Raw genomic sequence first — 27,089 nt, forward strand, 5'->3', positions numbered from 1 at the left:
TACTAATTCTTACATTAGCGTAACAGGCCTAGAGAGCTGACAGAGATGCCATCTGTATGTTCTTAATAGAAAAATAATTTGCAACTAGGGGCAGAAGGACCAACCCCACCTATACAGGTTGCGTTACTGTGACCTTACCTCCTTCTCCAATTCCAAGGCTACCATTTCTGCCTGGACCTTTTCATAGCGCACTAGTTTCCTCTGGAGACCTTCTACCTCCTCTTTGAGCAATCCATTGTTTTCTTTTAATTCCCTGAGAAAAGAAGGGGAAACACACTATTAAGATATTAACACTAGTTGCTTTTTGCAAAGCAAATGTCAACCCATTTTTTATTGTTTATTAAATGTAACAACTACAATGCTGCAGAGCCAAAATGAGCACACAGCTATAATGCAGGTGCAGAGAAAGAGGACTGTTGAGAATCTGTTGTGAATACTGAAGACAAGGCATCAAGATCTGAAAAGGGGAGTTTACAGCCTCAGTGCAGAAGCTGCTACAGGTGGGCAGGAGCAAGTGAAAAGTGCACATCTTTCCCACCAAGCACAACTGCTGTCTTCTGACCTAAGGTAAGCATTCTCCTCCCTGAGCTCCCGCAGCTCCCGCTCCATTTTGGGAAATTGTGCCAACTCCATCTTCATGTTCTTCACAATTAAAGCATCTTGTTCTTGCAACGCGAGCTTTTGCTCCAGGTCCTGGAAAGTAAAGGACCAAGAGAACTATCAGAAAGGCTAAGTTAGAAGACATGACATGTGTGAGAAATCTGCAGTCATTTTAACATTAACTTCACTGTTAATCCAAACAAACAATACATGATTGCAAGTGCCTTTGTGGCCAGTTTGGTACAAATTAAATGTTTTGTGCAACTTTTGTTTCCATGAAGAGTTTCCATGATTTCTGTTTATATTTTTCAGTCACAAGGTGGTAATAGAGGGGTTCTGAGCTTTCCTAAGAATAGTTTTGTAGAGTAAAGAGATAACTGCACACAGTTAAAAAGAAGCTCTCACCTGAACTTTCTGCTCCTTCTCAGCAATCAGTGCTTCCTTTGCATGCAGAGACTGAATTTGTTGACTGGCCTCTCTCCATTTTCTATTGTATGTGGACATAAAGATATGTATTTAAAACAAAGAGGAACATTTGAAAGCACAAGCACATACCTTGGAAGCATCCTGTTCATCATCCATCCATGGTTATGCTTCACTACATGCTGAACAAAACTTACGCATGCTTGCAAAAGCTATTTCTTAATTTTTACAATTTTAAGTCAAGTTTACTTCCCCCATCAAAATCTCTCCTGAGTCAACAATTATGTTTATATGTGCCTACCTCTGAAAGACAGACAGGAAATTCTAGCCATGGTGGGTAATCATGGATCTCATTACTAGGCAGAGGGTATATAAATCACAATAGTGACATAGAGAAGATACAAGACATATGAGTCACTTATAGAACCATTCCCACTAGAAGCAAAACATGTTGAAGTTGCTATAAGCAAAGTGCTTTGTAGCCTGGCATTGGTTTCAGCAGCATTTCTGGGAAGCAAACAAGCAGGCTGTGATGGAGACAGTCATCCCACTCATCTCTAGAATTGATTAGGTCTATCCACCTGGCACCAAGTCTTGTCAGGTTTAACTGCTTTTGGTGCTTCATTTGTCTATTTTGACTTAATCTACAGCTTTTAAGAAAAGTTTTTCAATGACTTATCATTTTTGCAACATTTATAGTTTTGTGGTGTTTAGTATGTGTGCAATTTGTAAATACTGTAAAACATTTATATACTACTCTTCACTGTATTATGTTATTAAGAGGCAAATTATTTAAAAACAATAAAAAGAAATAAATACTGTTAGAATTCAACATTCTGCTATGGTAAACATCCTGTCAGCACAAGCATTGTGGCTTGCCAGACAGAATGAAAGAACCCCCTCCTGCCCCTCATACACCGTTCTCCTGACACACACACACCTCCAGTCAATTTCAGAGCATGCTAGTAGAGAGAGGAAGGGAAAGCCCTGATGCACAAGTGAAAACCTTAACCAGGGCTTGCACTGATGGAACTTGTTAGTTAACTCCCAACCATTGTCTCTGCCTCAAGAGGTTTCATTTTTTAACCATACTAGCTAATGTTGGCTATTTGCACTATGGTAGCACTGCAGAGAGCTTGCTGGGGAGACCATGCATTAAAAGAGGGACTCAAAAAGTACTTAAACAAGGTTTTAATTACAAAAACAAAAACTCCATTTACACTAAATACATCAAACATGACACAACCACCAACCCATCCCCCAGGGTAATGGGAGAGCTAGGTGCTGCTCCTTATATACTACACCCAATTGCTGACACAGCTTAATCAGTACAACTCTGCAGCACCTGCTGTGTTTCACAGCTGTAAAGCTGGGTCTCATTATTTTGCTCTGGCCCTTGCTCTGACCCCTTAAAGACATACACATCGAGTAGAACAATGATGAACCTTTACATTTAAAGAAACCATTCAACAGCTAATAGGCCTTGACAGACCTTGCCAAATCCTTTCTAAAAGCTTGTGCCCATCAACAGAAATACTTCCTGGTGTCTGTTTTGAACCCACTGTCAACCACTCACCATTGGATTGCACCTGTCCTGCAGCACTTTTCTCTACTTATTCACTTCCAGACCATTCATCACCACAATGGGCAAAAGATTCCTGCAATGCAGGAGGTTGGACTAGATGGCCCTTGGAGTCCCTTCCAACTCGACAATTCTATGATATGCACATTACATCTCTTGGTCACATTAAACTTCCACTCCAATGTGTTCTCCTGTCTACCAGGGAGTGTGTGTCCTGTCTACAAGGAGTCCCAAGTAACCAAGAGACATGGGCATTGCCTGTCTCCAAAGCAGTGTCCAACTTACAGGTCTGTTCATACTGGGTTCCCATCCCAAAGACAATCACATTGCAAAGGCCCTGTCCAGAATTCATTAGGGAAGAGACTTCCTTCTTCCCCACCAGTCATAACTTGGTTCTCGAACACCTTGTGACTTGAACCTTTTGGCTCCCAAACGCTGCAAACCCAGAAGTGTTCCGGTTTGCAAACTTTTTTTGGAAGCCGAACATCCAACGCGGCTTCCGCGGCTTCTGCCTGAGTGCAGCCAATCGGAAGCTGTGGCTTGGTTTTTGAACGTTTTCAGAAGTCTTCCAGAACGGACTTCCAGAACAGATTCAGTTCAAAAACCAAGGTTCGACTGTACAGCTCTATCTCCTTGCTGAAGCATGGACTACTGCCCTCTTAGTATACACACTGCTGTAAGGAAACAGCAAGGACATATTCAGAGACCAAATGCAACCCAATACGCCAGTGGCATTTTGCCAGTATTTTCCAAAAACTGCTGTCATGATAACATAGCTTGCAATGCAATCCTATATTCAGAGGTAAGTCCCACTGAATTCAATAGTACTTAAGCATCCATTGGATCGCAGCTGCAGACATCTTTTTTCCTTTGCAGAAAATTTAGACTATGCACTGAATATTCTTAGCCAAGTAACAAATCCCACAAATCACTTGTTATTTCCGTACTCCAATTATTTGGCCACCAAATAACTCATGTCGGTATTACATAAATGCTGCTTCAAAAGTTATGCCCAAAATCAGTGTTACAACACAGAATTGAGGGGAGGAATTATAACCAATCCTGCCTCATCAATGATAGTTACAGGTTTTAATAAAAGACTTTTCAGTTAATTAGCCTCCTCCAATCCTCAGTGTTTTCCCATCTCCTGCACAAGAGAAATGGGAAATATTTTAAGCTTTATTTATTTTCCATAAAATTACTTTATCTACTTTTTATTTTGTTATTTCCCCCACTCACCGTTTATCAAGTTTTCAGCAGTACACATCCTGATCAAAGCAGCTCTTTGAACAGCCAAAATCAAAAGCTGTTGAAACTTTCCCTTCCTGAGTGACACCAGCTGCCAAAGACTAAAGGTTTTATTTCCTGGCAGTTGTTAATCCCCTACTCACTTTTGTAGTACATCCAGCTGTTCAGTCAGCTCCTGCTTCTGCGATTCACAGGTTTTCATTTTCATCTCCTGATTTGTTAAGTTCCACTGCAACTCCGATATCTTTCCTTTCAACACACTAATTGTCTGAGAAAGAAAGAATGAATACACAAATATATGGTTGGACCTAGATGTCAAGGACAATGAACCACCTCTGATCAAACACTACTGATTAAATGTGAAGAACCAATAATACATGAAATCAGACCTTTAAAAAGTTACCTCAGAAAGGCAAAAGCAACTCTTTGCTCTCTTATCTGTCACCCTAATTGTCACCACCCATTAAGCAAGTAACTTCACGCTGGCATGCAAATAGCAAGTTTCAAAGTTAGAATGTCTATCTACACTAGGATGCATCAGAGGGATGCAAATTGTTCCATCAGACCTTATGAATATTTTCTCTGCAGTGGAATTTCAAAACTGCATCAATTTTCCCAACAGACAAGTAACAATGGCAGTGTTAACTTTTAAATAAAGTTGTACAATTCAGAGTTACCAGAACTAGGTTAGATGCAAGGGGGAAAGGACATCAGCTTATCATTAGGCCATTGCTTGATTATAAAAAGAACAATTACTTAGTCCAGTCTTCACCAATCTGGGGTCCTTCTGATTTTTTGAATTCCAACTCCCAGCAGGCCCAGTCAGCATAGACATCCAAAACTTGTGGAGGGCACAGGTTGGCAAAGACTAACTTAGTCACTCTTATGAACAACCACTTCTTGTGCCTTGAATGTCTCTCCTCTCTTGCCCTCTTCCATATTCTATGCCTACACAGCCCTTTTCTCCAAGATTAGCTCTTGTACTAAATTTATGACATTATAATTTCCTAAACATTCAGTTAGGTATGCACACTTTTGGGAGGGACATCACAATTTCAGAAACAGCTGCTGCGTTAAAAATTACACAGAATATAATAATAATAATAATAATAATTTATTATTTATACCCCGCCCATCTGGCTGGGCCTCCCCAGCCACTCTGGGCGGCTTCCATAAAAACCAAAAATACAATAAAATATCACACGTTAAAAACTTCCCTGAACAGGGCTGCCTTAAGATGTCTCCTGAATGTCAGGTAGTTGTTTATTGCTTTGACATCTGCTGGAAGGGTGTTCCACAGGGCGGGCGCCACTACCGAGAAGGCCCTCTGCCTGGTTCCCTGTAGCTTTGCTTCTCGCAGTGAGGGAACCGCCAGAAGGCCCTCGGCGCTGGACCTCAGCGTCCGGGCAGAATGATGGGGGTGGAGACGCTCCTTCAGGTATACTGGACCGAGGCCGTTTAGGGCTTTAAAGGTCAGCACCAACACTTTGAATTGTGCTCGGAAACGTACTGGGAGCCAATGCAGGTCTTTCAAGACCGGTGTTATATGGTCTCGGCGGCCAGATCATATTGGAGATGCCAGAAAAAAACAGAAATAATTTGGCCCTAAAATCTCGCTGCAGTGACTGATACCACAGCAGTAACTGACCAAGAATAACCTAAACTACTCATTACTTCCTGGGGCCCTATTGTATTATTATGCCCTTCACTACACCTCCCAATTACCTCTTACTGCTGTTTGATAACAATGCAAAATCCATATTCTCTTGCTACCATTGAGAGCAGCAGATACCCAACTGGTTTGAGGTCGGCATTAAGGACATGGAGCCTGTTAAGGCCACGAAGTAAGAGGCTCTTGTGAACTACAAGTGTGCACCCTGCAGGAAGACACTTGCTGCACTGAGAAAAGCAAGGAGTGATGCCCAGCAGATTGCCAATGTGTCCATGACTACTGGCTACAGCAGCAATACTCACAAAATGTGCAAAGACTAGAAGGCTTTGGACCTACAGGCAGAAAAACTGCACCGCTCAAAACCTTGTCTGCAGAGATCATAACAGATTGCAGCAAGCAGACGAAGTAACGGGCAGAGCTCTATCAAAAACTGTACTCGTGGGAAAACACAGTCTCTGACACAGCAATCAACAGTATCCAGACTCTGCCTGCCTTAGAACAGCTGGATGTCCCTCCCTCCCTCAATGAGCTGAAGAATACCATCAACTCCCAGGCGTGTGGTAAAGCCCCAGGACAGGACAGAATCCCAACAGAAGTGCTGAAAGCCAGCCTCAACTCCTCCCTCATGACGCACCTCCACAGCCTTCTCTTGCAGTGCTGGGAAGCAGGATCTGTGCCACAAGACATGTGTGAATCCAGCATTGTTACCCTTTACAATAACAAAGGTGACTGCCATGACTGTAGTAACTACCATGGAATCCCACCGCTGAGTACTGTGGGAAAAGCCTTCGCCCGTTCAGTTCTCAACAGATTACAGTCACTCACTGGCAGGGTCTATCCCGAGTCACAATGCAGCTTTAGAGCTCAGAGGTCAACAGTCAACATCATTTTCTCATTGCACTAGCTGCAGGAGACATGCTGAAAGCAGACACCACTTATACACCTCCTTCATAGACAACATTAACCACGTCATGTGGGAATTCCTTACAGACGATCGCAGTGCTTGGAGACAATCAGTCATATCATGTATCCACATCAGTGACCAGAGGAGAAATTACCACTGGGAGGAGCACAGAGAGAAGAAACAGCAAGGTGCATCCGTAGAAGCAATACCAGAAACCTTCATCTGTCCCAGCTGCAATAAAACATGTCTCACCCGTATTGGTTTCTACAGCCACAGCAGGCACCGTAGCTGTCCAATGGTTTGACTTTACATCTGATGCTGCACACTTCAAAACAGACAGATATCAACAATGCAAAATTCAGATTCCTTTGCCATCTTGTCTTTGAAAAATGCTTCCTCTAGAAAGCCTTTCCCAACCTGGTGTCCTCTAGTTGTTTCTCGACTACAACTCACATCATCCCTGACCGTTAACCATGCTTGCTGGGGCTGAGGGACATTTGAACCCAGCAACTTCTAGAAAGCACCAGGCTGAGGAAGACTTTTGTAGGAACACTTCAATATTTATCAATGCCCACATTCTCCTTCAAACATAAACACCATTATCATCCATTAAGAAACTGAGTACTATGAGCAGAATGTGCGTATCACCATTCTACTGTGCATCACAACTGCTGCAACAAAGCTATTTATTAATATTCATGGATGATTGGAAAGTACATATAGTATGGAATCAAATAATAAACTGCTTTTTTCTTACTTCATTAGCTTCAGCAAGCTTGTTCTCCTTCTCCTGCAACTTCTTATTCAGAGACTCTGTGTGCTTCTGACAGGATTTGTTAATCTCAATTTGTTCTTGAAGCTTATTTTCGGTCTCAGTTTCTCTTTCCTGACACTGCTTGATACGCTTGAGGAGCTCTTTGTTATGGTCAGCCTCCCGCTAGAAAGAGAGGAAAAACAGAAAGAAACTTCAAAGAACCTTGCATCAAATAACTACAGTAATATATTGCTGGCATCTCCACCAAGCAAAGTCTTCCCAAGCCTTTTCATCCATTTCACTAGTGAAATAGAACCTTTGTGAACTTAGTGGACAGTTTCCATGCAACCTATTTCTATTCTGCAGCCACTGAACATGTCTGACAGTTTACAGATTTGCTCCCCTCCCAAATTATAGCATTGGCACAGGACAGAGTTGAAATTTTAGAGTTTGATTAATGTTGAATATAACCCCCGTTTTTGGTTTTTAAAATTATTGCTTTTTATCCATCCTGGTTATGAATGTTTAGTGCATCACAGAAGTAATCTTTGGAGCATGGCTGCACCATATGTTTTCCACAGATGTTGTATAAAGATGTTTACAATAAATTGGAGGCAAATGGGATATTCCCATATTGTCAGACTTGACAGCATGGCTTGCACTGCTCAAAGACACAGTGCTCACAAATGTTTCAGTCTGAACAGGGTTTTGGTTTATAGCACGAGCTTCAATGCTAGGATGACATAAACCATCTCACTTAGAAACTCATCTCATGCATTTGGTTTACTCCAAATGGAAATGGTTTGCATACTGATTTCCAGTATTTTTCCTTCCATCACTATCACATTTTCTAGTTACTGCTCACAGCAACATTCATGACACAGTTACAGATCTGCTTCCATAGATCTTCCCAATTTACCTAATGCAGCCACAGCAACACACTCAGCAGCCAAATGAAGGAACAATAAAAAGCAGGCAAAAAGTGATTCAGAATTTGCCCCTTGTATGGTGACTAGCCATCACTGAATGACTCTCAATTGATTTAACTGAGAAATGGTCAAATTCCCAAATTCACACATCACCATATAAAAATCAAGCCTGAAAAGTAATTGGACATGCCAACATCATTTTGGCACCCAACAAAGAACATTTTATTTCACCAAGGTTTTTAGTCTTTTCAGTTTGTATTATTAGTATTGTTATTTTATGGTCTTCTGCATTTTCTGTAAAACATCCTGGGAATTTCATTGCCCTTTGCCAATGCTATAATTTGAGAACGGGGCTCTCACGCACTGGTATACAGCATTGCTGTGGCACCCCTTGCACCACGGCAGAAACTGTCATAGATGCTTGCCCACTTTAATGGACCATATAATGAAGACCCTATATGGAAATATTTTAGAGACATTCAAGGAAACCATGAAAAATATATATAATGTGACAAAGAGAGGCAAAGTCTGGCTGTAAACCAAGGAACAAATGGGTTCAAACCACAGCATTTCCACCTTGGACCTAGCTCCCCATCAGCAATTAGGGTTTTAGCTAAGTCTAAATACCACATTCGGGGGTTGGGGAGGAGCTAGAGAATGATGGGTTAACAACTCTCCCCTTCCCATGTTCTGCTCATCACCCACCCAAATTGTCTACCATGTGGAAATTAGACTTGGGAAGGGGGAAGAAACAAGAAATTGAGAGGAGGGGGGAGGGAGAATCACTGCCCGCTTTGGCTCCACACTTCCTGATACACACCACCAGCCCCACCCAACATAAAAAGGTTCCAGTCCCTGGTGTAAATAATACTTCTGCTTAGTTGTAAATTAACATAGTTTTGTGGTCTGATTTGCACCTCTGTTCAGAAAATGTATGAAGTTTATGAAATATACGAAGTAATAGCTACAGGAAATTTGACTTAAATTGACCTTTTTCCTTGGTGATTTAAATCCTTCTACTCTGTGACCAAAATATTTCACTGGAAAAGTATAAAATAGTACAATACACGCTGCTGTATTGAATTTTCCCTGCCCAATTCTCCACCATTCCCTCTCTTCCTTTTTCTGAACTCTCAAAGCATTTCCAGTCCAGTTTCCATTTGCTTCCAACTCAAATTAATTCACTCTTATTGGAAAACGTGTAGCAAATTGCTCTGCTAATCAAAGCAAAACAAGCTACGGATTTACATACTAAGCAAGGATTATGCAAAGCAGTATGAGGTTCCTAAACCCTTTATCCACATCACTTCCGAAATGCAGAATCTGAGCAAGGTAATTACCACACTGTTGGATTAGTGCTGCTCCCTTTACATTTCAGGGTTTTAAGTGTTTCTGCGACTGACTCAGCTAGATTTTGGGGTTGAAGTGACACCGGAATAATCCACAAAATCACTTGACTTGAGGTGGAACTAGGAACTTCCTCCTCATTTTTTCTGAGTTACAATAGAGATCCATCTCCCTGCATATGTTGTTATGTGAAGATTTAATAAAAGCCTCTGAATTCTTGAAGTGCTTTACAGGATAAAGTGCATCCTCCTTGTGACATAAACCTAGAAGGCAGAGCTAGCCACATAGCACAGCATAGTTTCCGTTTCACATGCTAGATTTATCAATCTTGTATCCTGAATTTCATCCATTGAGCTCAAAATGGCACACATGAGATTATCCCATTCTGTCCTCACAAGCTTTGTGAGGCAAACAAGGCTAAGAGCTTATCCAGTGAATTTATGGCTAAAGAGGGATTTGAATCCAGTTTCCCCAATTCAATTCACTATCTTCTGCATTAGCTTTCACCAACCTAATACCCTCCAGATGTTTTGGACTAAAATTCTCATTCACCCCAACCAGCATGGCCATGCTGTGTGGAGCTAATGGGAGTTGTAGTCCAAAATATCTCCAAGGCACCAGGTTGGTGAAGGCCACTTTTTCTTATGCTTAAAACTGCTGCACAGGGCTTTGAAGACCCAACTATCAGCTGACTGCGAGGGCAAAAAACGATGACCTTATGTCACTGTAATGCCATGGTATTTAACAGGTGAGCAACCAGCAAGAGGTGGGAAAGGAAAGTATTCAGCCTGCCCACGAGATCCAGTTACCCACCCCCATTTTAAATGCTTCTAAAAGAAACCACACAACTCTTCTGTGCATTAACAACATGATCACAAGATCCTAGAAATTTACCATCAAACCAAGTCAATCATGAGGTGGTCTAAAAGAGGCTCTGGTTGATGTCTCCACTAATCAACAGTGTATTACTAGCAAACTAACCTCAAAATTTCTTGCATTTGCATTAGCCTCCTTCTCAAGCTCAATTCGAGCCCTTTTGTGACTCAGTTCCATTTGCATTTTCTCCCGCTCCATTTGCAAAAACTGTGCCTCTGAACGTATTTGCCCAGCCTGATCTTCACGCTGATGAGGAAAGAAAAAATTAAATATAAGCAGCTGCACACAGCATTCTACTGAAGGCACTCAAAGCATTTTAGGAACTCTGCATGTTTTGTCACTTCCCTGTGCCCTCTAACTTTTGCCTGAAGGAAGAGCCCAGTATAACAAACAAGATGCAAAGAATGTGTGGACATGATTACACCTTTGGATGGGAGGTCACAGAAAGCCCTTTTTTAAAACTTGAAACATTTTAGTCAAAGGAAACAAAATAGTTCTTACAACCATCTTATACATGACGAAGCTGTGGCAAAGGGTTAAGGGTGCAATTCCAACAACGTTCCATCAGAATAGGGATTTCCGCTTGTGCAGCAGGACTTCCCATCCACCCATGCTCTCGCATACACTGTCCACAAATGTGCAACAGATTCAGGAACAACACTGTGCAAGCAGAAATCCCTGCACTGGTGGAACAATTGCCTTAGAACTATGCTGAATTCCACAAAAATAACTTTTTAAACATCCAAACCTAAGCAAATGAGGGACTGGAAAGAAAAGAGTAAGATTTCTCATTCCTTCCTCCCAAAGCTCCCTATTAACATTAGAAAGGTGCCCTCACTATGCTGTCTTAGACACATGCTTAAAACTTTATTTCATAAAATGTATTCCAGACACATAATTTAGTTATATATACTTGCTTTTATTATTTCCTTATTTTATCTGTTATTGACAATTATTCTACATTGTTTTATTTCTGCCCTCTAAATAAATGAATAAAAATGTTTCCTCATACCAACTAGAAAATTATTCTTCAGATGTACAAGTGGGCTCAAGTAAGAACTCTCCACAGTGCAGAGATAGCATACCAACTTCGCAGAAACCTTTGGTTTCTATCCAAGTCATCCTAATATGCATTAGCATGAATAATAAGGCCTATATCAAATACTTATGATTTGCACATAAGAGAAAAACTACCTCCACTGCTGAAAAAATGTAGTAAAAACAGCTCAAAAGAGAGGGGCACAGTATTCTACAAACAGCATCTGGCAGAAAAGATACTGGAAGACAAAGTGCTCTTTAAAAAGAACATGCAGCATTAGCAGCAAACTGTGAAGAGTTGTCATCTACATTTTTAAAAAAGCTTATTTGCATCATTTTTTTCGCAATATTCATCATGAGCTGCTTTAGATTTCTATGATAAAAAGTAGGGCAAAAACGTAAGTAAATAAAATAAATTCATGGATCTATGTTGTGATGTAATCACAAACACTTTTGACTGCATGACGTGATTTCTTATTATCATATTTTTAAAAATTAATAAACTAGGTAACAACAACAACAAAAATCACCTCAGAGCAGTTAACTGAGCCTTATATTCTAGAACAGTAAACTATCTGAACTTTTCTCTGCTTCTGTGTGGTGACTGGTTCTGAGAGCAACTTCCAGGGTCGGAATCTCACCTGAGATTCTAAACAGAGACCATACACTGTCCAACTCAACTTGGAGGAATGACGGGATAAGAATTGAAGAAACAAATCAAATGCTCTATTCCCCTCCCCCTCCATGTTTTAACTTAGTCATGAATGAAATTTCCATTTGTCTAGGAAATCCTGATGTTCTTGCTAACTTAAGCATTCTCGCACATGTCATTCATTGGCACATGTCATTCATTTAAGAGTAGCCTTACTCAGCCTGGTACCCTCCAGACGTTTTGACCAAAATTCCCATCTGCTTTGGCCAACACTTGGAGGCCATCAGGTCAGAGGAAAGCTGATTTAGTATACTACTCCGATCAGGCTCTGACAGTGAAGGTGACTGTTTTCCCTGCTCATTGTAACTAGTAAAGGTAGTGGTACCCCTGCCCGTACGGGCCAGTCGTGTCCGACTCTAGGGTTGTGTGCCCATCTCACTTAAGAGGCCGGGGGCCAGCGCTGTCCGGAGACACTTCCGGGTCACGTGGCCAACGTGACGAAGCTGCTCTGGCAAGCCGGCACCAGCGCAGCACACAGAAACGCCGTTTACCTTCCCGCTATAAAGCGGTACCTATTTATCTACTTGCACTTAAGGGTGCCTTCGAACTGCTAGGTGGGCAGGAGCTGGGACAGAAAGACGGGAGCTCACCCCGCTGCGGGGATTCGAACTGCCGACCATGCGATCGGCAAGCCCTAGGCGCTGAGGTTTTACCCACAGCGCCACCCGCGTCCCGGCTCATTGTAACTACGGAAGAACAAATGAACTAAGGAAGTCTCACCTTCATCATCTGCTCATACTGCATCTGCAGAGAACCTTGAGGCACTTGTGTGGTAGCCAATTCAGACGTATCTTCCACAGGATGTGACAAATAGTTGTTGAATGATTTTAGAATAGAGAAGACCACTGTATTTCCTTCCTCCTCATCCATGTGCACCGGACCTCTGCAGACATAAGATCATAGACAAATCTCAGTGTGCAACTAGTTATATCCCAACCACCACTACCCAATAAATGAACCACTTCCCAGATAACATAAGGTAAATGAGAGCTGGTGTGGTGCAGAAGGTCTCAAACTATGGACCATGAGCTCCATGGAAAGGTTGCGGAAAAGTCGAGAATAATGGTACCTGGTCCTTCACTCCAACTATTTTTTTCTGACGACAAAGCTCGAGGCCATTTTGACCAGGGCTGATTATTAAACAGGCTAATATGTGGTAGCATTAAGCATTTGATAATAAACAATTGTCTAGGGCTCATGACTGTTCACGGTGTTGATTTTGATGATTATGCTGGTACTGGAGAAAGAAAGTTGTTAAAATACAAGTTATATGTTTTGATGTATAGAATAAATAAGTAATTACATGGTCCACCAACAGCCCTGCCGATTTTCAAATGACAACAAGGGAGAAAGTCTGAAAACAATTGGGGTAGTGCTTAAGAGTAGATCTGGGGAGGCACATGTTTGAAACCCTGCTCAATTAAGAAGATCTCAGAGTCATCTTGGGACGTTCACTGTCTCTCTCAGTCCACCATTGCTTGCAGAGCTTTTGTGAGATTAAAATGGGGAGAAAGGAACAATTTCCCCTAATTCCTTGAAGAAAGGGATGGAATAAAAACATAACACAGAGATGAATAGTTAAAGTCCAGCCTTTCCCATTGACACTGCAGCACTATTAAAACTCGAACAAAATGTCCTTGCAGTATGAACTTTTGCAGCAGCTCAACACAAACTATCAAAAATGCTGAGAATGCACATTTCCCCTTTACACTTCATCTTTTCCAACAGCACTACAGGTCAAATTATGGAAAATACATGATCCCCATAATATGTGAAGCTGATGTAAGGAAGAGGATGTGAATCATTTGAGCAGAACAGAGATACCATGTTTCAGGAAACCCTGGGATTCCTCAATGAAAAGACCAATAACTCTTTAATGTGCTTGTTGTTTTCTGTCCTAGGCTCCTTTGAGAGGAAGAGTAGGATATATGTTTGATAGAGATGTAAAAGCACCATGCAAAGCAAAAAGAATGCCCTTGGAGACAGTGATGCAGCAAGAGAGCCATAAGCCATTTCTTGTCTCTGTTAGAGCAGCACATATGTGAAAGACCTTCCCACTTCCATAGTTGTCTTCACATACCAGAAGCTTCTTTCATTTCCCACAGGGCATCTGCAGAAGGAGTGCAAGTCTCTAACACTACCTCTGTACTCCTCAATCTCCCATCCACTAGGTCTTTCCTCCGTGAAGTGGACAGGGTCAGCAGTAATTTTAAGTACTGGCTGGCTAATCAGTCAAGCCAAGGTTTGTGGACTACACAAGAGTGGATTACACAAGAGTGGCAAACAAATTGATGTAGAGTGCTCCCCAAAGACAAAATACTGAAAAACAGTGGAAGAGAGGTAAGTGGTTTTGTTGCAAATGTGCTTCAGTGTTTTAAACAACTGTCCTATGCAAGGTAGTTCAGAACATCAAAAGAAGAGGAGGGAGCCAAAGGAGATATCTAAGATCAGTCTTGTAAATCAGTCTACAAAGGTTACTCATCTGCATTGCATGATTGCTTCAGAGGAATGGAAGTCCCTGCTGTTTAGTCAACATAAAGGTGGATTATAGTAAATAAATACATTTTTAAAGGTTGTATTACACAAAGTGGTGTCAGCCAGATTGATTTCCATGCTGGTTATAAATGAAAGGGCTCTTCCCCTCCTTTGCTAGCACAAAAACCTGTCCCTCCTCTACCAACTTGCTCATTCTGCATTGAATTCCTGGTCATCTATGCCTACCAGGTGAATACAAGAGGGCTGCATAAAACTAAAAAAGCAAATAAGAATTTGTGCTTGCACTTAAGAATCTTCTTCAGTCATAAATAGAGCTGCTACCAACAAAGTTGATGTGTGCATGTAATAATTTGAATACAGCATCTAGAAAGTTGAAAACATATCTTTTTCAGCCTCCTCTTAAAAACAAAACCTATCCTCTCCTACAACTTGAACCATCTTCCAATCTATTTGCAGCAGTTGCTGAAGTCATGAAAAAGTCTCTTACAAAGATTTAGCATCAATGTGGGTGTCTGCTATAACCCTTCTAACCAGACTAAAGACTTGGATGATGCCTTCCTAGAGCAGATTACAAAATATTCAAAAAGGAGAGATATAGTAGTCACAGGAAACTTCAGCTTCCCTGATATCTGTTGGAACTCCAACTCTGCCAAGAATGTAAGATCCAACAAATTCCTCAATTGCCTCACTGACAATTTCATTTCTCAGATGGTGGAAGACGCAACAAGGGGATCATCTATCTTGGACCTGGTCTTAACAAACAAGGAGCAACTAATCAATGAAGTGGAAGTACCGGGAAATTTGGGAGGAAACAATAATGTCCTTTTGGGTTCCATGAGACAAGGGAAAGCTGAGTGTAATCAGAAATGCACTCTGGACTTTAAGGCTGATTTCAAAAAGCTTAAGAAACTGGATGAGGTCCTATGGTCAGAAATACTTAAAAGAGAAGGGAGTCCAAGATGGATGGGAGTTTATGGATGTACGTAATCTCAGAGCCTGTCTATAATCTTTGAGAATTCTTGGAGAACAGGTGAGGTCCTTGCAGATTGGAAGTGGCAAATGTCCCCATCCTCCAAAAGGGGGGCGGGGAGACCCAGGTAACTACCAACCAGTCAGCTTGATGTCAGTACCAGGAAAGGTCCTAGAACCAATAATTAAATAAGTCAGTCTATGAGCAGTTAGAAAAGTATGTTGTGTTTACTAAGACCCAACATGGGTTTCTCAAAAACAAGTAATGCCAGACAAATCTCAATTCCTTTACTGATAGACTTGCAAGCTTGCTGGATAAGATGAATGCTGTGGATGTAGTGTATCTAGATTTCAGTAAGGCTTTTAACAAAGTCCCCATGGCATTCTTCTGGAAAAGCTGATAAAATATAAGCTGGATAAGGTAAACTGTTAGGTGGATTTGTAGCTGGTTGACTGACCAAACCCGAAGTGTGTTCAATAATTGTTCCTCATCGTCCTGGGAAAAAGTGGTAAGTGGGATGCCACAGGGTTCTGTCCTGGGCACATTGTTGTTCAACATCTTTGTAAACAACTTGGATGAAGGAATGGAGGGGATGCTCAACAATTTTGAAGACACCAAACTGGGAGCGGTAGCTATTGCCACAGAAAACAGAATAAGGACTGAATATGACCTAAACAGACTGGAAAACTGGGCCAAAACTTTTTTTAAAATTGAATTTTAATAGGGACAAATGTAAGGTTCTACACTTAGGCAGGAAGAGCCAGCTGCACAAATATAAAATGGGGGACGCCTGGATTGCCAGCAGTACATGTAAAAGGATCTAGGGGTCTTCACATGAGTCAATAGTGTGATGCAGCAGCAAAAAATGTTATTGCTATTCTAGGCTACGTCAACAGAAGTATAGTGTCCAGATCATAGTACCACTCTATTCTGCCTTGGTCAGACCACATCTGGAGTACTGTAGGATATTGACAAGATGGAATGTGTGCAGAGGAGGGCAACCATAAGTATCTGTTGCAGGACAGGGACTGTGGGCAACATCATAGGAAGGACCAAGGTGAAACTGTCAAGCTCCCTTGTCAGTAGTTTTCCAATGTTGTTAATGTAATCTTGTTATAGCTACAAAACTGAAATGTTTTTGTATGTTCTTATGAAATTATTTTTGTCATAGTTGATTTGGGGTGTATTCCTGCCTTCTTTGTCGTAAGTTGTTTTTAAACATGATCTGGGTGTGTGTATATAGCAAAGCAGCATACACTGGAACCTCAGGTTGCAAACGTGATCCGTGCAGGAGGCACGCTCGCAACCCACAGCGTTTGCAACCCGCAGCACTGCGTCTGCACACGCGTGGGTCGTAATTCAGTGTTTCTGCGCATCCGCGAGCGCCGAAACCCAGAAGTAACCTGTTTCGGTACTTCCAGGTTCGGCGTGGTACACAACCCGAAATCGCGTAACCTGAAGCATCTATAACCTGAAGTACCACTGTACTAATAAAATTAAGAATATATTAATTTTTAATGTGCTAAACAACCCACAGCTCAGGTAATGGGTTGATGAGCAAGAATCATCAGTACCAGGGAGCCATGCTACTCAAAAATGACAATTTATCCCTGGCCTGGTATAAAGCACCTTCCTTTATTTTTTGTTATTATTTGTTACAGCTGGACACCACACATGCCATACATATCTGTTGCCAATGAGCTTTATCCCTGTCTTATCTTTGTTTCCACCCTGTAACCAAATCCCCAAAGATTATGTTAAGGATGGGGGGGGGGGGAGTCCTATATCCCACCCTCACTCTGAGGAGAGGAAAATCTCCCCAGCAACAGGTGGCTTTAATGAGGGCATGTGGTCAATAAAGGTCAGTCAGTATGTAAATGGACAGAGTAGTAAATGATTCAGCAACTGAGTCTCAGAGCCTGATGGCTAGAGAAGGAATTAAGTTGTTTTATTTGACCAGTGTAATTTTTTGTAAATAAAAAAGATTTTCTGTAAAAATAAACTCTGCTGCAAGCCTTGCAAAGAATACAACCCAAGAGTAGTTGCTCCTTATCAGCCTGCTGGATTGCATGAGGACAAAAGAGGTCCTCTGAACAGCTGAGGAGGGAAGGAAGCAGCACTCTAGACATGCTCATGAGTCGTGATCTTGGAAGTTTTCTGGAAAGTGGCACATGCCCTGGAGAGATACCTAATTCAGCATTGCTTATTTTATTTGTAGTTAATGAACTTTTTAAAACATATGTTGATTTTTGTCCCAATACACCTCAAGCATTTATTTATGATATATTACTTGCATTTATATGCCACCTTTTTCTCCAAGGAGCTCAAACTGGTGTACATGGCTACCACCACCCTCATCTTTTAATCCCTACGACAACCCTGACAAGGTTGGGCTGAGAGGCAGCAACTGGCCCTCCAAGGTCACACCAAGTGAGCTCCAAGGCTGAGTGGGGGAGGATTCGAACCCAGGCCTCTTCCAGCACTCCAACCCCTACGGGCTCTGAAACGCTACATCTATAAACACTTGACCTGAAATATGACAACTTTCGAGACGTAAAGTTCTCCCTGAGGGAGCGGGTGGGAAAGCGGAGGGGCGCCCACCTCACGAGCCCCCTCGACGAGGCGAAGCGCACTCTGAACATGCCCAGAGGCACTCTCGATTTTACCTCAGAAACCAAGTCGGTGGGCGCCGCTGAAGTTTCTGGACAGCAACTCATTCCCGTGATAAGTCGAGGCTCGAGAAAACTCCCGCCCTCGATGAGGAGAAGCGCACTCTGAACATGCCCCGGAGCACTCTCTCTCTAATTCCAGGTTGCCCTCGGAAGCGTCGTGCGAGAGTTACAGACAGGCACGAACCCCCCTTTCTCCCCCCCCCGTGGGATGAACCTCGCCTCGTAGGAAGAAGGCGCGTCTCTTCCCTCACACAACGGCGGCCGGAGAGGGAACCGGCAGCGCTCCGTCGCCAGCGGCGAGTTTCACCTCAGGGGGACCCTCCGCGCCCGCGGCCAGAGAGGCGCTCCGGGGCCAGCCGACCAGGCCCGGGGCCCTCGGCTCCCGGCCTCGCCTACTCACCCTTCTCCCCAGCCGGCCATGTCCCCCTCGCGCTCGCCGACGCCAACCGGCCGCCGCTCTCGACTCTCTTCGCCGCTTGGATCTCCCTCCTCAGCCCGGGCGCCGAGATATTGCGAGACTTCCCCGCCAAGCTACCGCGAGATTACCACGCGCGCCCAGCGCTCGCGCGCTTGCTCGCGCGCGCTCTCTCTCCTCCGGTCCTTCGCTTTCGCCCCGCCTCCTACCGTAATGCAGCGAGTATTAACCCCCATGCTTCTCTCTCCGCCGTCGTGTCGGGAATGTGCGCGCATCCCCGCTGCCCGCTCGCCCGCCTGGTTTGATGTAAGCGCGCAGCGGCCGCAGTGCCGGATTTACGGAGAACCTAAACAAGCTATAGCTTAGGGTCCCACTCTCTTGGGCCCCTCCAAAAATATACTTCTTCTTAATTGTATTTCACTATTAATATACTTCTTCTTAATTGTATTTCAGTTCAACAATTACTTTGATAAAATACATTGTTTTGTTATGTGCAAATGGCTTTAGATACCTATTAGGTCCATAAATTACCATATAGCATCTTTTGAACACAAAAAACAGTGGCAATTTGTTGTTGACTAAGGACAGCTGGACGTATTATTGTTGTTGTTGCTGTTAATTTATTATTTGTACCCTGCCCATCTGACTGGGTTTCCCCAGCCACTCTGGGAGGCTTCCAACAAAGATGGAAAATACATTAAAATGTCACACATTAAAAACTTCCCTGAACAGGGCTGCCTTCAGATGTCTTCTAAATGTTAGGTAGTTGTTTATCTCTTTGACATCTAATGGGAGGGCGTTCCACAGGGCGGGTGCCACCACCGAGAAGGCCCTCTGCCTGGTTCCCTGTAGCTTTGCTTCTCATAATGAGGGAACCGCCAGAAGGCCCTCGGCGCTGGACCTCAGTGTCTGGGCTGAACGATGGGGGTGGAGATGCTCCTTCAGGTATACTGGGCCAAGTCCATTTATATATAAAGGGCCCCATAACCTTCAGTAGCTTAGGGCCTCATCAAACCTAAATCCGGCCCTGGGCGCAGCCCTGAGGTGCTTCACCTCCCCTTGAGTAAACGCCATCATGCCGTAATGAGAATGTGAGAATATAGCGCATTCTGCTGGATCAGGTCCACCAAGAGGGCTCCTCTGGTTCAGCATCCTGTCTTCATGGTGGCCAACCAGATGTCTCTTCTAGGGAGCAGGACAAAAGCACCGCTCCCCTCCTATGGTCTCCAGCAACTGGTACCCAGAAGCATTTACTGCCTCCCCACCATGGAGGTGGAATCCTTGAATTGTGGAGTTGGAAGGGACCCCGAGGGTCATCTAGTCCACACACCCTGCAACGCAGGGACCTTTTTGCCCCACATACCCTGAGATGAAGAGTCTCATGCTCTGAGCTATCTGCGAACACACCACACAGCATTTGAACACAGCCACCATGGCAACTAATGGCTTATCAGAGGTCCAGAGGGGAGGAACACAAGAACAGACAATTTCTGCGGTGGCTCCCCGTTTGTGGAATGCGCTTCCCAGGGAGATTTATCTGCCACCTTCATTACGTACATTTATGCACCAGGCAAAAGTGTTCCTCTTCAACCAGGCCTTGGGATGATTAAACACTCTATGGCCTTTTAAATGTGTGTATGAGAGGGGAGTCCCTGGTTTGTTTTTGTTCTTGCTCTTATTATGTATCATGTGTTCTCATCCTGTTTTTTTGTGTTGTGAAATGCCCTGTGGTTTTCAAATGAAGGGTGGTATATAATTTCAATAAATTATTATGATTATCAATTTTCTTCATGAATTTGCCCACTAGTCTTAAAAGTGTCCAAGTTGGTGGCAATCACTGCTTCCTGTGGGAGGAGGGTTCATAGATTATGTGCTGCATTAGGAAGGGCTTTCTTTCTTTTCTTTGGAATATGTTTTATTAGGAATTTCAACATAACAATTCATCAAAAACATATCATCCTCATTCCCCCCCATTTCTTCCCTCCCCCCCAAAAAGAAAAAAAAAACCCCCACCCACCCCAGACTTCCCTCAGCTCCTTTCTCTGGTTTTTCAGCACATGTTATTCTTTGCATATTATAAAATTGTAATGATCCTTAATTTTTCTATCTATATATTATCAAGAAGAAATTTGTGTTTATTCAAAACCTGCCAAGGAATCCAGTTCATTTTGTTGTTTCTTTAAGTACTTTGTAAAAGGTTCCCATTCTTCTTTAAAGTCACAGTTGCCATTATCATGTAATTTGTGTGTCAATCTCACTTTCTTTTTAAAATTATGGTATGTGTGGCATGTAGAAAGTGGACAGAAGAAAAGGTGTCCCCCCCCCCCCTTTGTAACACTATAATTTGCAGATATTCAATGAAGCCAAATGCTGGAAGAATCAGAGCAAATAAAAGGACTTGTTCACAATGCCAAAGAATAAACTATGGGACTCGCTCCCACAGTGAGCAAGCAATGCCTACCAACCTGGATGGCTTTAAGAGGATTAGACAGATTCATGGAGAAGGCTGTCAGTAGCTCCAAGCCATGATGGCTATGCTCTGCCTCCACTGCCAGAGGCAGTTGCTGGAAAACCCGGGAGGGGAGAGAGCTCTTGAACTTGGGCCAATGCAAGAACAGGATGCCGGACTAAATGGGCCACTAGCCTGATCCAGCAGGCTCCTCTTCTGTTGTTAATTAAATCAATTGAAAATAGAAGGAATGGTAAGAAGCAAGGAAGTGAGATGGGTGGGTAGAGGGGCATGAAGTACTGTAAGATGGCTTTGGAGGCCATAGAGAAATACAGAGAACTCTGCACACTGAAGAAATCCATAAATTTTAATATAGGTTATCACAGGCAAGACATTCTGATCATTCAACAGAGGGAGAGATGATGCTGGTCTATCCTCTCACCTTTTACCTGGTCCTTTAAACTGGAACTTCATGACAGCAAGAAGTCCCTCCATGACTTAGTACCAGAGGAGCGAAATTGTTGTTTTCCTGCGCTCATGTCGGGACAGAAACACACGGGGTTTTGGCAGATCACTTTCTTCTCACTCCCCATATCCAAACAACCAATTAGTGGTTGCAATCCCATGCAATGCCAGCAGAGTATTGCTACTTTCCCATCATCTGTAGCAACTAGCAACCATTGGGCCCACTCCAACCTTGATAGCCAGCCTTCTGCCCTTTCTCCCCTCTCCTCCAAACCAGAAGATGAAAGACAATTGTGTGGAACGAGGGGGCGTTGGTCACAGGCCTGAAAAAGTTTCCCACTCTTGGGGCAGAGGCTGCAAACTAGGGCCCTCTCTGCCCCCGGCCTGTTTGCAGGGCAGCCTCACAGTCAGGATTACAATTCCTTTTCCTCTTAAAAGATCTGTGAACCACCACATTTCAACATGGGTTTGCTAAACCTCTAGTGCTCCTCACCAAATAAGTTCCTCAGTGTGTCCTCTGAACATCCCCATCTGAAGGAAAGGGAAGCAGGATGAGAACAAGCACCTGATGGTCTGGACATGACACAAGTTCTATCTCAGCATGGATGTTTCCCCCCAAAAAATTGTATTGTTAAAAGTTGCATAACTATCCAATGCAGCATCATTGCATTGTTAAGTGTTACACTTTGTACAAATGGCACTTAAGGGAAAAAAGTTATTTCAGAGGAAACATCTGTCAACTGATATGTCTCCATGTTCTAGTTTTAAATGAGTAAGTGGGGAAGGGGCACAATCCAGAGGCAGAACAGTTGCTTTGAATGCAGAAGGTCTCAGGTGTCTCCTGGAAAGAACTCTTGCCTGAAACCCTGGGGTTCCTAGCTGGCTAATATCTATCCAACACTTGGTGCTGTTTTGTGTGTTGTTAAAGCTGAACTGGGCTCTTAATGACCTCTAGATTTTATTTAGTTGTTATAAACATTTTTATACCACCCTTCAATCATATTTCCTGGTTATTTCAAAGGGAAGAAGATCTGTTGCAATAGCTTGCAAATGAGGTCCACATCCCTCCAAAGATACTCATTGTTTCACAAAAACTCTGGACTTACAGCCCTCTGCCAACTAAAACCAACCAGCAGCTTTCATCAAATGTACCACACAAAGCACGCACACAGTGGCTCATGCTTCTGATGCCCTGCGGGCTGCTCGTTTGTATGATTTCGCCAGGTAATATCTCTCGGCAGATTCCTTCCTACTGGCTTGGAGTTTTAAGGTCTTCACCTCCTGGAAGTCTTGCATCAGTCTCTTTTGCAGGAGATGGCTCTCCCCTCCATCCCAGTACTTGCAGAGCATGGTTCCTCCAGGTTCCAAAATGTGCTGAGCCAGATCCAAAAGAGACAAGCAGAGATGGATCAACTTATGATGATCTAGTTGCCGGATACCAGTAGCATTGGGTGCCATGTCACTCAGGATAACATCCACCATCCCTTTAGGGAGCACTTCCTGGATTTTCTTTTGGGTCATTGGATCTATGATGTCAGCACGAGGTAAGAGGACTGCTCCTTCCAGAGGAAAAACATGAAGGAGGTCAACTCCAAGAACAAAGCCGATTGGGGCATCTGGATCTAGAAAACAGAAGTGTCAAATGAAGAAGGCAGTCTTTAAATGTGAAATCTATCCAGTGGGGTGTAATGGCTGAAGCATCAGACTAGGACTTGGGAGAGACCAGGGAACAAATACCTCCTTCTCAACTTGCCTTAGGAAGTTTCATCGCATTCACTATCCACAACCTTCCTACACAGATGCTGACTAAGTTCTGTCAGCCTCACCCACGCCTGGCACAAGAATCCATTCCAGCCCATAAACGATATTTTTAGCAAGCCTCCCCATAACAAGCTATTTGAGAAGCAACTCTTTCTGTAAAGATCAATATTTCAGAAATCATCCTCATCTATCACTGTCTCGTATTGTCGTCAAGCCACTCAAGAGTCAGCCAGCAACAACATTTTCCGCTTTCAGAGCACTTTTACTGACATTAATGAATTAAACCAAGTTCCTCCGAGACAACCCTCGCCTTCGTTTTCCAGAGGGAGAACCCATGATAGTAAATGAATTCTCTGGCAAGGATGGAAACAGCATTTATAAAAGACAAGAGGGAGAAGGGGGAGCGTTCCCAGCCAAGTATCATGTGTCACATTGTTTATTTATTTAGCTAAAGATAGATGGCTATAAATAGACAAGCAGCTATAGGACCATCATGACATCTTATGGGGAGCTTTCACAAGCACAAAATCAGACAAACAGAAAAACAGGTCCCTACTCCTACAGAGATTACAGGCTAAAATAAACTATGGGAAAGGACAACTAGAAACAAGGGGGGTGGAGGAAACAAGTACTGAATATATATTCATTTAATTTATAGCCTGCCTCTCTTCCAACATGGGACTTTAGGGGATATCCATGCATTGACCAGATCAGCCACATAAGGAGGGCCATAGGTCCTGAAGGAGACAAAATAAGTCCTGCAGCCTCATTTCTTGAGGAAACATTTTCCAGTCTCCAAGGATTCAAAAGACACTGCTTGGACATTATAAAAAATTGCAAAACCATGAGGGTTAAATACTTGTGGCTTTATTTGAAAGTGATAAAGCCAGGTGTCCACACTGTTGTGACGCATCTGCCCCACAGCAATTACAACTAAATGTGGAAATGAGTCACAGATTACAAGACAGGTCAGCAGTGGCTCTGACCACCTATAATTTTAATTCAGGAATGGGAAACGTCCAGTCTTTCAGATGCTGCTCGACTCCAATACCCATCAACCCCAGACAGCATCACAATGATCAGAAGTCAAGGGCATTGTAGTTCAGCAACCTCTGTAGAGCCGCATGTGCTCTGCTCCTGTTCTAAATGCACTCACCAGAACCCATAGCATTGACTCTCTGGACTGCAACCTGAGCCCAAGCACCAGGGGCCGTGCCACAGTCTATCACACGCAGCCCAGGGCAAAGGATGCGGTATTTGTCATCTACTTCAAGCAGTTTGTAGACACTCCGGCAACGATAGTGCTCCTTCTTGGCCTTCTTCACATAAGGGTCACTGAAATGCCGCTCCAGCCAACGATGCTCTGCTCCCGTTTTGCTTTTCAGAAATTGTACAGCAGTGTGGATCCTCTGGTGCTGAAGCAAAAGATTTGGCATTTTCCAGTATCTATCAGGGAGGGAAGGGCAAATTATTCTACTGCTCAATGGGCACAACCCATCTGATGACTATGGACCCGAATCTAGAATTTGGCACCTGATTGGATTATCAACACCCTTCCCATCCTTTCTGTTTCTAAAATAAATGCACTTCTGTAATCCAAACCCCCAATCTGCCATGCTGAAAGGGGTTTGCATGAGGATGAGGTGTCCTTCTCCTCATCCCTGCCTGGATCCGCTGGCCTCTGCCAGCAAGGAGCATCTTAGTGGCACAGGTGCCATCTATGCAGGGCTGGCGGGGCCCAGGACTCACCAAATTTTCATTGAAGGGGTCTCCCCCCCATTTTGATGTGGTGGCATGCGCATGCCATGGAGAATCCACACGACACGTCAGTGTGCCCCTGTGACATGCACTGAGTGATGAAGGGAAGCCAGTGCCCCTGCCAGTGAGCCCATCCTAAAAGGTGGGCAGAAACTACTAGAGGAAGACTAGAAAATGGGAAACTTTGGTGGCAGGGAGAGAGTGGAGCTGGGCTGGCAAAGGATCCACTGAATTTTAACCCACTTCCCACCACCCTTCTATCCTGGCTGGTGCAAGTAGCAGGACTATGGATGTGACAATGGCCATGCCACCCCATAGTCGATCAGGGTGGCTAGATTGCCCCCTAACTCTGCATAGGATCAGGATGTAAGATTGCAATCTTAATTTGCAAAGTGTTGTACTTTTAATGTACACATCCCCCACACACACCCTGTGAAACATGCCACTATTTCTTCCCAATTTATGGAAGAGAAATGCAACTGACACAGACTTGTCCAGGTCTGCTCAACATTGTGGTGACACAATGAACCCATAGCAGAGGAAGGACCAGAAGCCCGGCTTCCTAGATTAAAGTCTGGCTCTTTCTGCTTTGCCTTATACTGGTAGCATTATCACTGGTCATTTTATGCGAAGTCCCAACACCCCCTGTGTATAAACTTCCTCATTACTACTGTTTTATCAGGCTAACTTTTTCAGGTCAACATTCTGATAGTGTGGCGAGACGGAGTATATAATCCTTTATGCGCAGGCGGTCCCATAACTTTAGAAGCTGCACAACAATAGGGCTGCCATACGTCCAGAATTTCTCAGACATAGCTGGAATACTGCAGTCCCAATCCTACACAACAGTTGAAACTACTCCCAGCAAATAGGTACAGGGATGGAGAAAGCTTTGGTTGCTGCCTTTCTGGAAGTTAAACTGGTCTTAAAGGTGCAGAAGCTTGTCAATTTGATAATAAGGCAGCTATAATTTCAGATGGGGGGCTAGAATCCCCACCTTTTAACACACATGATTCCTTTTAACATGCCAGTTTGAGGGGCCACATTCCCTCAATCTTCCAGGGGCCACCTCCCAAAGGTGAATCGCTGGGGCTGATGGGAGTTGTAGTTCAAAACAGTTGGAGGGCTGGCGAAGTGTGGTTTAAATACTTATGGAAACTGCAGACAGCACCTTGGAGGAGAGAGGAACATGGTGGGGGAGGGAGCCGATTTGATGCCTTTCCCCCCAAACGGTCCCTCTTGCAACACAAACAAGCGCTATCCCCAAGAGCAGGCACCCCCAAATTCGGCCCTCCAGATGTTTTGGGACTACAATTCCCGTCATCCCTGACCACTGGTGCTGTTAGCTAGGGATGATGGGAGTTGTAGTTCCATTACATCTGGAGGGCAGAGTTGGGGAGGCCTGCTCAAGAGCAAAGCTCAGTTGCTAGACCATGAGACTCCTAACCTCAGGGTCGTGGGTTCGAACAAAAGATTCCTGCATCGTAGGGGGTTGAGCTAGATGACCCTGCGGGGTCCCTTCCAACTCCCACAGTCCTATGATCCTACGATTCACAGGGCGAATGTTTTCCACTCCTCCACGTGCAAACCCAAGCAACAACTCCACACAAGCGGCCGACTAAGGCATCTTTAGCCGTCTCTGCGGTGCAGAGACAGGGAAGGCGGCGGGAGGAAGCGGGCGCTGAGGCTGCCCTCCCGGAGGCGTCTGGCAACCCTTCGCCCGCCCGGCCGGCCGCCCTGAGCGGGTTGTCAGGCTGCCGCTGCCCGGTCCCGGCCCGGAAGAGAGCCGCTCGCTGCTCCCGGGAGTCCGGCCTCGCTTCCAACTCCTTACCGGCTCATGACTTCTCCCTCCGCGAGGGCCGCTTCTTAGAGAGGGGGACGCATTTGGGTGTTGCACCGACCTGGGACGCTCCCTCAAGCGTCCCTCCGGGGAACGGCGCCTCGTGCGCTGGGTTCCGCCGCACATTGGCACCTGGGCTGAAAGTGTGTGAGTGAGTGAGTGAGTGAGTGAGTGAGTG

General features: G+C 43.9%; 2 protein-coding genes across 4 annotated transcripts in view; both read right to left on the reverse strand.

Moving 5' to 3' along the window:
* The window catches only part of MAD1L1 (mitotic arrest deficient 1 like 1), a 464,454-nt gene extending 445,681 nt beyond the window's left edge, over positions 1-18,773 (reverse strand). The window contains exons 1-8 of one of the 2 annotated variants that reach the window (XM_082199731.1): positions 18,624-18,773; positions 12,806-12,968; positions 10,441-10,581; positions 7,187-7,366; positions 3,997-4,121; positions 1,006-1,087; positions 563-693; positions 139-253 (exon numbers count right to left, since the gene is read on the reverse strand). In XM_082199731.1, coding sequence (XP_082055857.1) covers positions 139-253; positions 563-693; positions 1,006-1,087; positions 3,997-4,121; positions 7,187-7,366; positions 10,441-10,581; positions 12,806-12,968; positions 18,624-18,643 — 957 coding nt within the window. In that variant the 5' untranslated portion in view covers positions 18,644-18,773. Of the gene's footprint in view, positions 1-138; positions 254-562; positions 694-1,005; positions 1,088-3,996; positions 4,122-7,186; positions 7,367-10,440; positions 10,582-12,805; positions 12,969-18,217; positions 18,238-18,623 lie in introns of those variants that run through there. The other variant, XM_082199732.1, reaches the window with a different exon arrangement.
* Positions 18,774-21,436: 2,663 nt separating this feature from the next.
* On the reverse strand, positions 21,437-27,052 carry MRM2 (mitochondrial rRNA methyltransferase 2). 2 transcript variants are annotated; one of them, XM_082199915.1, is made up of 3 exons: positions 26,903-27,052; positions 24,470-24,728; positions 21,437-23,174 (listed from the first exon to the last, which is right to left on the reverse strand). In XM_082199915.1, the coding sequence occupies exons 1-3, from the start codon at positions 27,035-27,037 to the stop codon at positions 22,729-22,731; spliced, it is 840 nt and encodes a 279-aa protein (XP_082056041.1). In that variant the 5' UTR covers positions 27,038-27,052; the 3' UTR covers positions 21,437-22,728. The 2 variants fall into 2 exon arrangements, with proteins under 2 accessions (XP_082056041.1, XP_082056042.1); XM_082199916.1 differs by having other exon boundaries at positions 24,470-24,759; positions 26,903-27,017.
* Positions 27,053-27,089: the final 37 nt, after the last annotated feature.

The sequence above is a fragment of the Podarcis vaucheri genome (genome assembly GCF_965113315.1).
Source record: "Podarcis vaucheri genome assembly, chromosome: 14".
Lineage (NCBI taxonomy): Eukaryota > Metazoa > Chordata > Lepidosauria > Squamata > Lacertidae > Podarcis > Podarcis vaucheri.